The sequence below is a fragment of the Manacus vitellinus genome, unplaced genomic scaffold (assembly GCF_001715985.3).
Source record: "Manacus vitellinus isolate BGI_N305 unplaced genomic scaffold, ASM171598v3 scaffold_12_pilon, whole genome shotgun sequence".
NCBI lineage: Eukaryota > Metazoa > Chordata > Aves > Passeriformes > Pipridae > Manacus > Manacus vitellinus.
Window position 1 is genome coordinate 4,523,418 of NW_021938949.1, and position 14,535 is coordinate 4,537,952.

Genomic DNA, 14,535 nt, shown 5'->3' on the forward strand with positions numbered 1-14,535 from the left:
AAAAAAAAAAAGAATCCCAAATGCCACATTCTTCCCGTGTTCCTGCAGCCAGGGAGCATCCAAAGGGAAGCACCACCTCCCTCACTAACACCACCACTACAAATCCAGGGCTTCACACACATGTTGGGGCTTTTTCAACAAAGTGCTACTATAATTGGAATAAAAGTCCTAAAGTGAACATGATTTAATATCAGAGACACCGAACACTTCAGGTCAAACCCAAAAAACCTGGGTTTTTTTTTTTCCCCTCCTGTAGGCAAATCTGATTTTTGTTTTCTTTTATTGTTGCAGCCTGTTTCCATGACGGTGTGTTAAACACTTATTAATTTCTCAGCCAAAGCCCTCCTGTTCAGATTTATGAGGGCTGGTGTTTTATGAACTATCCGCTGCACCAGAATATTTTGTAAATCCACATTCCCCCAAACATCCCCGGGATCCGAGTCCAGCTTCACGCTCAGCCAGGCTGGGCTCAACAATACCCTCATTTTTAATCAGTCACCTGTTTCTCATTTTAAGTTTATCACACTTGAAAAAATACTATAATTTCTTGAGTTGTAAAGGAACCTACAAACTTTGGTCTCCGAAATTTCATTTCGAAGGCATTAACTCATTTTGAAAGTCCCTTGGCTATTTAAGGTGTAGAGTTTCCATTAACAGAACAAACTCCGTGGAGGATGGAGCGTAAGGTTCTTATGGAAAACAGTCCCTTCCCCTAATTATTTAGTCTAGCAGGGAATGAAAATAATTAAGTCTCAAAATTCCCTTTAGAGTGGAGGGAGGGGGGGAATATGGTAGGAAAATTAGGGTTTTTTTTTTCCACCCAGCTACTGCAGGGAGCAGGGCCATGGTGGGAATGGAGGCTGGCAGCAGCCACAGGTGGGCTCTGGATCCTGGGCGAGGGCACAGGGATGGCCTTTGGAAACCTCTGGAGCTACAGCCACATGGAACTGTCTTTTCTTTCCAGGTGTTACTGCTAAGGGTTGAATTTAAGGTTTTTGCTCACAGCTGAAATGAAATTATAACGGGAATGTGATTGTTGCTGTCAGCACTGAGGGTGCTGCTCTCAGGGAAACATTGCTAAGGGGTCTGGATTGAAAAAGTAGGTATCCTGCCAAGGATATGGAATCATTTAGGTTGGGAAAAACCCTTTAAGACCATCCAGTCCAACCGTCCCCCCACCACTGCCAAGGCCACCACTAACCCACGTCCCCAGGTGCCACATCCACAGGGCTTTTAAATCTCTCCAGGGTTGGGGACTCCACCCCTGCCCTGGGCAGCTGTGCCAGGGCTGGACAACCATTTCCATGAAGGAATTCCTTCCAATTCCTTCCTTATATCCAGTCTAACCTTCTCGCTCCCAGGTTGGATGGTGCAGACCATGGCTCTCCCATGGGAATGTGCCCAGGGCTGTGCTGTGGGTGCAGGGGCTCGTCAGCCCCCCCAGGAGCTTCACTGTGCAACGAGGGGATGTTTAAAATCAAAGAAAGAAATGATAGATTTATTTCTATATGTATTATACCACATCCCAGGTGTGAGCACCCACCTGTGCCCACAACCCTTGCCCTCAACTTGGCTAAAAATCTGGATCACAGGATCAGAGAATCCTGGAAGGGTTTGGGTTGGAAGGGATCTTCAAGATCATCCAGTTCCACCCCCTGCCATGGGCAGGGACACCTTCTACTAGCCCAGGTTGCTCAGGGCCCACGCTGGGCCCGTGCCCCAGATGCTTGGATTTGGCTCTCCAAGACCCAAAATATGACCCACACCTGGGATCCCGAGTGAAAAACATCCGTGGGGTTCCAGGGGAAGTTCATTCCACACAGTGCTCTGGACCTCCATCCCTGTTTGCAGTGCATCCCCAGAGCCTCAAATGGAAAATATTAGCAAGAGCATAATATTACTTGAGTTGATCCAAAATGCCCCAAAAATGTTTTCTCAGCTAAAAATAACCTCACCAACAAAACAGACCCTTTTGTGAAAAACTTCCCTTTGTGTAAAACCTTGGAGTTTTCATCTGTGCCTTTCCCTGCCTGATGTTTGCTTTGTCTCTTCCTTGAAAACAAAAACAATTCCAAGAGGAGCGTCCACAAAAACAACCAGTTCTGCAGGGCTGTTTTTTGTCTTTGAAACACCTCAGGAGGTCCCCAGAAACGGTGGGTTTTGAACTGAGCTCACGAAGCAGAAAATCTAAAGCTGATGGGCAGGAAACCACCTCAGAAGTCACCAAGTTCTGGCCAAGAGAAGCAACGCTGGGCCCTCCACGGACCCGCCTGGGAATGGGCTCATCCAAAGGGTCCTCACCAGGGAGGCATCACGGTGCTGGCAGCACCTTGGTGTCCTCAGCAAACCCACCCTGTCTGAGACCACCTGGGTGCCACAAAACACAAACCCAACCACGAACAGAAACCACCCGGGCACGTCCAAGGTGGGGACAACGCGGAGCCCGAGCGCTTCCAGCTCCCTTGGGACAACTCCAGACTCACCGGGGGGGTTCTCTGCCTGCAAAGGGGTTCGTGGCCATCAAGGACAAGGCCTCCTCTTCCTGGGCCAGCAGCTTCCCAGCCAAGTGGATTATCCATTCATTCTGCTCGTAGGTCTGGGGGAAGAAAGAAGAAATATAAATGTGAGGCACTGCTGGGCTTGTCCTGGAGTGTCACTGGTGTTAAAGGCTCCTGTGTGGTCTTTGGGGAGAGGTTTCAACTCATTTGGGTGGTAAACAATGAATTTCCCACTGTTTCAGCAAACATTCCATGGGATCCAACACCTCAAGGTCCAGAGGGAGACTCTGGCACCTGTGGGGAGCAGGGAGAGCTCCACTGAGTTTGTCTCATCTCTGCCACAGTTGGAGTGTTCTTGCCCATTCTGCCCCCAAATACTTGATTTAAATAATTCATTTGAGCAGCAAACTCCCCAGGGGAACAGTTACAGCACATTTTTGAAAGGACAATCCATCCCTCACTTTAAACCAGGTTGTCTTCCCTGTTGTGTTATCCAAGGGAAAACAGAACAAAGTGACTCCTCTATTCCCAGCTCCTGCCTCCTCTTTATTCCTTCCATAGGATCCATCCTCTTTACATTCCTTCCTCCTGGAGCCACTGACAGGGAGCAGCTCTGGGACCAGCAGCCCAGGCTGCAGTGGCAGAGCTGGACCCTCTCCCTGAGAGAAGCAGGGAATTGGACTCCAGGATCCCTCTGGGATCCCTTCCAACTCGAGATACTCTCTGATCCTATGATTTACCTCCCCACAGGAATCCACACATTCCTGCTCTTCGCAGGGATTCTTGCTGAGGCTCCATAAAACCCATTTCTCCTTCTGGGTGACTTTCTGCGCCTTGTACTTCACTAAGATTTCTTTTTTTCCTCCTTTTTCAGCGTGTTCCTAACTGGAATTTGGACTCCAAGCAGTAGGGGACACTGTGGGAAAGCGAAACCCGGGAGCTGTACCTGCGGGGCTGTGACAGACACAGAGCACGGAGGCAAAGCTGCTCCGCAAACCCCTCGGAATGGCAAAGTTTGTTATTTCCGTTGCTACGGGAAACGGGGGAGAAAGGAGATGGAAAACACGGAGCGCCGGTGGGACGGCCCAGGCAGGGCAGCTCTGCCCCGTGCTCATCACAGTTGAGAGGAAAACCACAGTAATTAAAGCCAACAACGTCTAAAAAATGATCGTTGTCCCCATTCCCCTGGTTCTGTCCCGTCCCACCGCCCGGCTCCTTCCACCCCTGTCCCTGCACGGATGGAGCCAGGGAGGTTTCCCACCAGGAGCAGCCCTGTGCTGTGCTCTGCCACCCCCATGGCCAACCTCCAGCACATCCCTTTCTCCACCAGCATTCCTGACACAGGGGGGGGTGGTGGTGGCTCTCAAGGAGGGACAGGGCAAGTTCAACCCCCACGGACCAAGGCAGAGGGGATGCAGAGATCTGGGAGTGAGGAGCTTGGCATCACATGGGAAGTTACACACAAGCCTTGCAAATCTCACAAAACCTGCAGGGAAGGTTGGCACCATCCCTGCCAAAGGCCCCACCACTGTCATCACAGTCTCCCTGTCCCTCAGCGGCTCCACCACGCTGGAGATGCTCAGCTCAGGCTGGGATTTGGGAGGGCAGGGGACACTCTGGGACCTGCAGTGTGGGGAATCCACAATCGTGGAGCTCCCCAGAGGTGTGACAACAATTGCAGAGATCAAAGATCCTGAGTCAGATCTTCAGCATCCCGTGCCTCCCTGGACATCCTGTTTTCAAGGATGATCTTAAGCGTTATTTCTAGGAGAGTTTGGGAGATTTGAGGGATCCTGTGTGCAAGCTGGGAAGGAACGGGAGAATGGAAACAGGGATCACCAGCCTCTCCAAGCTAAAGCTTGACAGAGGCCCCCAAACCTTCCAAGGCTGATTCAGAACCAGGAGGCTCTGTGAGGGCTCCCTGGCTCCCATGGCCTCCAAATTGTTAATTAGCAGCTCCCTGCACACGAGAGTTGGACTTCTGGTTTGTAAAGTGTTTTTCTTGTAAAATTTACAACACGTCTGGCCCCAGCGAAGTCTGCGGTGAGAAATTTCCACCTGGTGCAGCTCCACCCCCTGCCCAGGGCTTGGATCCTGCCCCTGCCCAGGGCTTGGATCTCTCCCTGCCCAGGGTTTGGATCCTGCCCCTGCCCAGGGTTTGGATCCTGCCCCTGCCCAGGGCTTGGATCTCTCCCTGCCCAGGGCTTGGATCCTGCCCCTGCCCAGGGTTTGGATCCCACTGGAGCCGGGAGCAGCCCTAAGGACCCTGCTGGTTAACTCATTGCTCTGCAAAGTGAGACAGTGGCAAAGGGAGGGGAAGAAAGGAGTCCAGCAGATCTGAGCTGCATCCAGGGAAGCATCACCCCCCCCGAGGTGGGAAAGTGATGGTTCCTCTGTGGATCCAGAGACCCAGAACAGGGTGTGTGCATGGTCAGGGCGGGGGGTTTGGTGATGGTGCCAGCTCTGAGTGTGCAAAACAGAGCCTGAACCACCCAGTGGATTAGTAATAATAATAATAAAATCCAGGATAGGTGCACATGTAAGGCAGGCAGGCGTGTTTTGGGGTTACCTTTAGGGTTTGGATCTTCACCAAGCACAGAGAGAAGCAGCTGGGACTGACCCTGCACAGAGATGGCTCCTGAGGCTGCTCCATCCCCATCCACACATGGACACAGACCAAGGCTCCCACACCTGCCCCTGCCCTCCAAACACTGGGGCTGCAGCTCCTGCCATGCCAGGCTGGGCCCGTGCTGTACCCAGGCTGGGACTACTGGGGAACCAGTGACCCCCAAAAGAGGCACATGCCACAGTCCTTTTATCTTTTGAGAGTTTTAGCACAGAAAACGATTAAGTGACCTAAACATGGGAAAAAACCATCAACTCCATGAACTGAGAAAGGCAGGGCAGAGGGGAAGGTTCCCAAAGTGACATGACCCTCCCCACAGAGCTGAAGCCCTTCTGTGTTCATGGACACTCCATGCAGACCCACAGGATGTGAAGGGCAGCTCTCCAGCCAGATCATCCTTATCTGCCCTCACAGCTGGCACCAGCCCTCAGAACCTCCAAAAATCAGGTTTTAGGGATAACAGGGTGGGTTAACAAGACCTGGCTCTAAGTGCTAAGACCCCACGAGTTTTTATGACCTGATGGGTTCCACCCTCATGCCATGCTCATACAGACATTTCCCCCCATCTTTCTGTGCCAGTCTTGCCCCAGATGCTCCTTTGGGACAGGGATTTGCTCCTTCTCCCACCCACACGTGGCCCAGCACGGGGTCACCAGGTACCTGCACCTCCCGAGCAACACTGAGATGTCTCTCCAACATTCCCTCTCCACTCAGCCACTTTTCCAGCAGTGTTCTCACCTTGAACAGATTAACTTGTGTACAGGAGTGTTTAATAACTTTCCAGAACCTAAAACCAAATCACTGCTAAGTCAGGAACAGTGAGGAGCCAGGCAAGGGAGCCACGGCAGCAACCGAACTGTGCAGATAACAGAGTGAAGGGAACGTTATCATCCCAAAAACACACACAACCCCCCCCAGCACCACAGGGAACATGTTCCCAACTGAAATAATAATAATAAGAGCCCTTTTCCTCTGGCTTTAATTGGTCATTTAATGAAAAAGGACTGCGGATTAGTGCGGCGGTTTATTGAATCTCGGGGCTGGCACAGGCGCTCGGGAGGAGGGAACGCCGGGATGCACATGTGGGAACAGCTGGAAACTTGGCACAGGAGCCCGGGGTTATTATTTCCTGGGGTTGGGAGCCCTGCATGGTCTCACATCGGAGCTGGTGGCTGACACAGGGGCAGGGGAGGGTCACACTTCCCGCGTTTTTTGTGTGGTGGCTGAGGGAATTCCACCATCCTGGATGTCTGCACTCCATACTCACACTGCTCTGTCCTCTGCTGTTTCCCCCTCCTTAGCTAAGCACCTTCAACTGTCACTGTTTAGGGAACGTGGGTTCTCAGGGGACATTGTCTGTGTCCCACAGAAAACAGGGCACAACAAATGTGTCCCTTTGTATTTCATATTATTCCAGCCCCTGCTGTTTGCTGCCACTCCACCCCACTAATGACTCAGTCACATCATTTCTCATTATCTCAAATAACCACAGAGAACCCCTGAATGGTTTGGGTTGGAAGGGACCTTAAAGCCCATCCAGTCCCACCCCTGCCGTGGGCAGGGACACCTTCCACTAGACCAGGTTACTCCAACCTGGCCTTGGACACTTGCAGGGATCCAGGGGCAGCCACAGCTTCTCTGGGCAACCTGTGCCAGGGCCTCCCCACCCTCACAGGGAAGAATTTCTTCCTAATTTCATCTCTTCCTCTGTATTAGATTCCCAAAGAGACAAGCTGTTGTCTCCACAGGTCTGGCCTAAGGTACAGGATCTCAGCAGGGGCAGTTTCTAAAATCCATCCCTTCCTCCATCCTACCAGAAAATCCTTGGGAAAGCAGCTGCTCCCTGAAGGAGGCAGGAATAAAAGGTTGCATAAGAGAGCAGAGCAAGACTTTGGGAATCAGCTCTTAGATCCCACCTATCCAGGGAAACAGTGCAGCTGGCACAGTTCCTGTATCACCTCTGCATCGGGAAAGAAAAGTCACTTTGTTCCAGAACAGAGTCTAGACAGGCAGGGACAAGGGCCACTGTAGACAATAATCATTCCCTGCATGGACAAGGTCTGACTCTATTTATACAGCCCACGGCACGATAGGATATGGGGCTGGTTTGGGATCCTGGGCTCTTCCATGGCAATGGTGCTGCTGGAGGTGAGTCCTCCCCTGAGCCAGCCGGGAGCTCGGGGCTTGGGAATTGTTCACGTTCACAGGGAGACAGCTAAACACAGGTGAAAGGAGAAAATAAAATCCTTCCAAGCTGAACATGGACCAAAATGCTGCAATGGAAAATGGAAGTGAGCTGAGGCCTGTGTTTGTAGAAGGGGGAAGAAAGGAAATGTAAAAGGCTGAGCTTGGTACAGCGAGCACGAGGCTGAGGTTTTATTGCTCTACAAACACCTCCTCCTCCATTCTGCTGCCATGCAGCTTTTTCCTGAAGCACCTCCTGGCTGGGAGAGCGAGATAACAGAGGCCTGAATAAAACATTTCACAAAGACATTAATCTGCCTCCTCTATAAATGGTGTTACCTCTGCTCGGCTCTTCCAGCTCGTGCGTGATAACGTGAAGTCTCCAGCACGACTCTCTGACCCAGGGGAGAACCTCAGAGCATCAATCCTGCTGCTGGAGGTTCCCTCTCCTCTCAGGAAGGCAGCTGAAGAGTATTTATAAATAACATCATATCTGGAAAACACACATTGCTTCTCAGAGCATCCCAAAAGACTTTTGGAGCAGCCCCAAGGTACAATCCAGCAAGACCCTGAGCTTTAAAACCAGTATGAAGACAGCAACAGCTTTGTTTTTCTTGAGCAGTTATTATTTGGGAAGCAGCAAGAGGGTGCCTTTGCATTGGCCAAATGCAGCCCCCAAACAGAATAAATACCCTTCATGCCATAGTAAGGAGAGGAAAAGCCTTCCCTTTGATTTTTCCTTACTCAGAGCACTGAAGGCTTTTCCACTGCTGCCACTGGTGGAGAGCAAGCCCTTGGGATGATAAACAACTGGCTTTTGTGAAGTCCCAGACTTCCCACTACCAGCAAAACCGACCAACTTGAAGCCCCAAAACTATGAGCAGTATTTTGTTTTCTGGTTTGTTATTTATCAACGATCTGATTCCACCCACAGCCTGCCAGAAATTGTATTTCTGTGCCAGCAGCACAGCCCAGCTCAGTGCTGGGTTGTGATGGCTGAGCTCCTCCTAAAATGCCACCATAAAGGAGAAGTCAAATAATTACAGGAGGGTTGGCATCAGTAGCTGGAGGATAGACAAAGCTTTAACAATTTGTCTCCAGCTTCTGTAAAAACAGGATGTCTTTGCACTAACACAGGGAACTGTCAAGGGGGGAAAGTTATTCCTCGTGCTTAACCTGAATTTTGTGAGATTAAATCAGATTCTGCCATTTCATCCATTATTTACTCCCTGTGAGGGTGGGGAGGCCCTGGCACAGGTTGCCCAGAGAAGCTGTGGCTGCCCCTGGATCCCTGCAAGTGTCCAAGGCCAGGCTGGACAGGGCTTGGAGCAACCTGGGCTAGTGAAAGGTGTCCCTGCCCATGGCAGGGGTGGGACTGGATGGGCTTTAAGGTCCCTTCCAACCCAAAACATTCAGGGATTTGATAATTCTCCCCAGGGCTCAGGGCCTGGTGGCATCTGCAAATGTGCCATTCCTTTCAATTAAACTCACAGTATCCCAGAATGGTTTGGGTTGGAAGGGACCTTAAAGCCCATCCAGTCCAACCCCCTGCCACGGGCAGTGGTTCCTCTTAAAAATATGCATTAAGTTGACTCAGCCCTTGGTTTAAATTGCTTTGATGGAGGGGAGTGGTCCTGGGTGACCAACAAGCCCCTGAACATCAGCTCCTGGCTGAGGGACACGTTAGTTTTGCTGGGAGCCCCCCAGCCCCCTTTGCCCCCAGTGCCCGGGGGATCAGCAGGCGCAGCCGAGGCAGTGCTGAGGAACAACTGAAAAAGGGTCCCACAGATTTCCACACATTCCTGGGGGGTTTTCCCCTTCTGCAGACGGGAAGAAGTAACTCAGACATGTTTCTGGATGGGTTCTGTCCCTGCCAGAACTAAATGAAGGGCTTCAGTTCAGAGCTGCAGCACCCTCGGGATGGCGAGACACGCAGAACAAAGAGGGGATTTAGAAAACAAGTGAAAAGGCACATTATATTTAGATAATAAAATTAACATCATGAAAATTGTTTCCTGGAAAATAATGCCATGTAATACATGTAATTATGGCACTGCTGGCACGGTGATTAAGAGGCAGCAAGTAATAAATTGTGATTCAGAGGTGGAGCAGCACCACCGGTCCCCACCAGGGCTGTGCTGGTGGTCACCCCCTCCCTGTGCCAAGGGCCTGGCTCCCCCTCCTTGTGCCAAGGGCCTGGTTCCCTGTGCTCCAGAGCTTCAAAGTGAATCCCACAGCTACAGCCAAGGTGGAAAGTTTTGCAGGAAACCCCGAGCGCGGGACGGCGTCGTATGTCAAGCGGTGATGAGGTGCAAAGAGGAACCTGTCAGGAGCAGCACAAAGGGATGGTAAATATCCTTCCCCCAAGTCCTTGGCTTTTCCACAGCCTGTCAGAGCTGGATATGTCAGCTCCTTACCTGGCCACTGCCAACGAACTGCAAAACCAGCCCCGGGGCCGCCCGCTCGGAGCGATGGGGCAGATGGTGAGCGGTGGTGGAGAAACAGTCCAGAGCTTCTGAAAACAAATTAAATCTAATCCAGAGGCTGAAGTAACTCGGTTTTATGGACTCTGTAAACTACCACGCGGGTTTTGAAAAACTGGTCTGGCTGCACAAACTTCTGGGCTTTCAGCTTCTGGTCCCCCATCCTTTCCACAGCCCTGCAGGACTCGAGGCAAAACAACGCTCCAAGGACAGGGACTTTTCTGGCTGCCCAGGGAGGAGCTGGCACCAAATATACAGCTCCCAGTGTTCAAACTTGGCCATTCCAAATGGGATTTACTTCCATGCTTAAGCAGGTATTTACATGCCTGAACATCCAGAGCTGAAAACACTCACTGCCGTGCCCAGGTGCCTTCCCACTGTTTTCCACAAGTCACCTCCACTTTCCAGAAGGTTTTTTTCTCCTTCCTGCACCTTTTGTTAATACTCCTTCTCAGCAGGATCTGAAACTGCTTCACAGAGACCTGTGTGCACTGAGGGCCCCCGGGAAAGTCTCCAGGGGCAAGAGGGACATGGGAGCACTGCAGGAAGCACACACTGGGATGGCTGGGAAGGGGCAACACACCCATTTCCAGATGGTGTTGCCATAGTGGGAGGTGATGGAGGGCTCCAGGGCTGACAGACTCACCCTATGGGAGGGATGCCATCTCCTCCTGCCAGTGCAAGGAGACCCGTAATGCTAATTGCTGCTAATTAGCTGCTGTGGACACACTTCAACAGGCTCCAGCAACCCCCGGTGTCCAGGCGAACAGAAACACCTGGGGGAACCTTTTGGTGAATCAAACACTAATAATTAGGAACTAAACACCAATAAGGAATTAAACACGAATAATAAAGATGTGAAGAGGCTGAGTTATATCCTCTTCCTCCTCTTTCCTGGGTACACCAACACCTGGCCTGGCCCTGTGGAGAGATGGAACCGGGATGCACCGGCATCCCTTGGCATCCCTGAGCAGGACTTGTGCTCAGCCCTCCTTCAGCTTCAGACCTCAGATCCCTTTCTATTCTAAAACCTTCAGGACATTCCTACCCTGGAAACAGCCTTTCTCTCATCTCAGAAACAACCTTTGCTGGGATGAGTTGATTTCTCCTCCGCTCAGAGCCCTCCCAAAACACAGGTTTAAACCACCGGCTCCCACCTGCCCTCTGCACCTTTCCGGAATGCCAGGCTGGAGTTGGAAGCTTGGCTGTGGTTTTCCTGAGGGATAAGCATACCTAAGGCAGATTAAATGAAATTCCAGCACGCTCAAACCAGCGGGGTAAATACCCAAGCATGGCCAGAGCACCAGCGTTATGTCATCGCCCAGGAATCCCAGCGGCGCCGAAACGAAAATACCACAAAGGAAGCAAACAGATGAGTTTGGGGCAGAGGGAAGAGGATATTCCAGGAGAGGATGCAGGAACAAAGGGATAATCTGAGATGGGTTTGCTTCATGCCACTCAAGCCTCAGTTTTGTAAACCCCAGTCCAAGCTCTCGTGTCACGCGGGCAAGATTTGCAAAATAAGCTCGAAGATACACGAGAATTAATATTACAAGTTTCCCACCCTCTTACTTAATTTATGGCTGTCACCTGTTTGCTGATACCACGTGGGGAAACCATTTTGAGGGACCCTTTACCCATGTGTAGGCAGGTGGGCAGTGGGGGCTGGTGTCCCCAGGGGTGTCCCCAACACCGATCCTCGCTATTGCCAAGAAACAATTAAAAAACCTCCCAGAAAACTGCCAAGACTTTCATCACACCAGTAGCAGACACCCTTTAGGAATACAACTAACTCAGCTGAGGCTTCCCAGCACAGAGTAAATCCTTGTTAATTGTTTTTCCTGGTCAAGGAAGACCCAGGTCTCGGAGCACCCAAGGGCAGGTACCTGGAAGGCAGCGAACCACATGAGCCAGTCCAGGCGGTAGTGGTAGGGGGAGATGAAGCACGGCCTCCTCTTCAAGTCCCCAGGCTTGCACTTGAAGTCAAACTCCTCCCACACAGCAGTGGGGTCATTGGGATCCAGGCTGGATGTCCCCTGAAGGATGACTTCTGTCCTCTCCTTGGTAATGCTGTGGAATACAACAGGATATTGTTATTTGTCTGAAGTCGTGTAAAATCAGAGAATCATGGGATGGTGTGGGTTGGAAGGGATCTTAAAGCTCATCTTGCTCCCTTAGGGACACCTTCCACTAGCCCAGGTTGCTCCAAGCCCTGTCCAACCTGGTTTTAAGCACTTTCAGGGCTGGGGCAGCCACAGCTTCTCTGAACAACCTGTGCCAGGGCCTCAGTACCCTCACAAGGAAGGATTTCTCTCTAATATCAAATTTACAAACACTGGTTCATGAGAGTCACTGTGGGACACGAGTCACTGGCCTGGTGGCACAGTTGGATCCTGATGGGTCAAGCCCCAGAGAACCTCTGGGCCCAGCAGCCTTTTCCCTGTGCAGCAGCAAAGCACAGAGAAAGCTTCAAATTCCACGTCCTTCCCTCCATCACCTGCAGCTGGGCCAGTCCCAGGAGGGACCATGGTCCAAACAGATGATTCCCACAGGAATGGGTGGGTCTGGATCAGAGGCAGGTCATGTGCACTCCCTCTGTGACAGAGCAGCAGGGATGGCAAACTCCAGGCCATGAAAACACCACCACCAAGTCCTCCAGGAGCTGCCAGTGACACTCCCTGCCCCCAAGAGCTGCTTCCCACAAGGAACACAGAACCACCTAAATCTGCCCATAAAAGCTGTCCAGCTCCCAACACCCTTTTAAATTTTTCAAACTTTGGTCTCTCTTCCTCCAACCCAAAAACCTGAAAGTTTGGAAACATGCAGCCTCCAGCTTCTCCCCCGATGCTTCCAGGGACAGATGCTCCAAACCCAAGGAATTCTGTGCTTATAATTGTTACCTACATTTAATAGATTTCTGGATTCTCCAGCCAAATCCCATATTATGCACTGGGCTGAGTTATGAGCCATGGCCAGCTGCCCAATGGTTAGAAACACACTGTAAATCAGGGACACCAAATTACTAATAAAAGTATGTTCCTACTGTGTGATTCAAAATATGTCAAGTTTCACATAATCGTATATTCATTATAAGCTGCAATCCTCTTTTTATTGGTTTACATAGGCTGGAATTACAAACATATTACAGCAGCATTTCATCACATGCTCTTTAGGTCCTGGTAACTGTTGAAACAGAAACCATAGACTGAAGAAGAAAAAGAACAACAACCCAAAGAAAACAATCTCCCGTAGCTTCCCCACTCCAGCCTTCAAAGAGGTTCAGGGGTTATTTCTCCCACTCTCAAAAAAAAGCAGAAATTTTCACATTTTCAACAATTAGTGTTGGTATTTTTAATAATTTTTTTCCTAGCTTTTTTTCCTTCCACAGAAATTTCTGCTATTTGAAAAATCGGGGAAAACATCGCATTCCTTTGACGTGTCCTCTGCGCCTCCAGTGCTCCTGGTGAGACCTGCTCCTCCCCTTCAGCTGCTTGGCCAGACCTTTAACAGCCAAACTGCTTCACCTTCTATAAAATATACTGATTTACTGTTGGCTTCTCCTGTGGGACCTTGTCCAGAGACCATTAACCAAGAGCTGCCCATCCCTCATCTCATTTCAGGCCTCTGGGGAACATCCCATGGCCACCATGACCAGGTGGTGGAAAAGCCAGAGGTCCATGGAGAGAGGTCTGGCCCTGCTGTTGCCCCTGGAACAACCTGATGGTGCAGCCCTGTTCCTCATCATCTTCCCAGCTGGAAGAGGCTGGGAGGGACAGCACACAAGAAGGGTTATGCTGAGCCCAGCTGTGGCTCACCTAAGCTTAAGTCCCCAGAAAACCCAGACTCAGATGCTTAAAAACCAGCCCAAACCAGTCTGGTTCCAAACACAGCTGGAGATTCTTCCCTTGTCCACCCCACCTTGCAGCCCTGACTGGGATTTCCTGAGCTGGAGGCAGCAGCCAGGCTGCTGTTGGCCTTGTCCTCTCAAATCTTCTTTTCTGAGGCCACTTATACTTTCGTCTCTGCAGTTTCCTGTAGCAACGAATTCCCCAAGTCACTCGTTGGGAAAAGCACTTCCTTTTGTTGGCCCAAAATCTGCTACCCAAGAACTGCTGTGAATATTTACATGAGGGAGAGCAGAAGTGCACAGGGGAAGAGAGGTTCCCCATAAATAAAGAGGGCTGGTGATGGTGAAGAGTATCCACTGGATGAACTCTCTTATGGAGATTTTCATCCTGCTGTTCCATTTGCTGCCTCGACAGAATGAGCCAATTAAAAGCGGCTCAAAGAAAATAAATTGTGATTCAGTGGGAAAGAAACCTGCTCCTTTTCTCCTTCCTTCTCACAAACAGATATTCCATAAAATGTAGTTCAGTGGGAAAGAAACCTGCTCCTTTTTTCCCTCTCTCTCCCAAACAGATATTCCAAGTCTACTGGCTCCCGGCAGGATTTCTGTTCAGATTCAAGGCACACAGACTGTGTGGCTTTGGAATATCCCAGGAGAGGAGCAGAGCCACAGGAAGTGCCATCAAACAAGGTGTACCTCCCGAAAGCTCCGTAGGTGTTGACTATCCTGAGGGGGTTGAAGGAGGTGTTCATGACTTGTCTGGAGTTGAGCAGGTTCAGGACCACGGGCACGCTGAGGTAGGCGAGGAGGAGGCCGAAGGAGATGTTCACCACTCTGCGGACGTGGCAGCCTGTGTGGGACACACAACCAGGCCAGAGGAAGGTGATTTCCCTCCTG

At 50.8% G+C, this 14,535-nt stretch overlaps 1 protein-coding gene across 1 annotated transcript in view; it reads right to left on the reverse strand.

Moving 5' to 3' along the window:
- Window positions 1–14,535, reverse strand: part of LMF1 (lipase maturation factor 1) — a 150,725-nt gene that overhangs the window by 5,864 nt on the left and 130,326 nt on the right. Inside the window, exons 8-10 of the mRNA XM_018067618.2 lie at window positions 14,335–14,488; window positions 11,678–11,861; window positions 2,484–2,596 (exon numbers count right to left, since the gene is read on the reverse strand). Of these exons, the coding sequence (XP_017923107.2) occupies window positions 2,484–2,596; window positions 11,678–11,861; window positions 14,335–14,488 (451 nt within the window). The remainder of the gene's footprint in view (window positions 1–2,483; window positions 2,597–11,677; window positions 11,862–14,334; window positions 14,489–14,535) is intronic.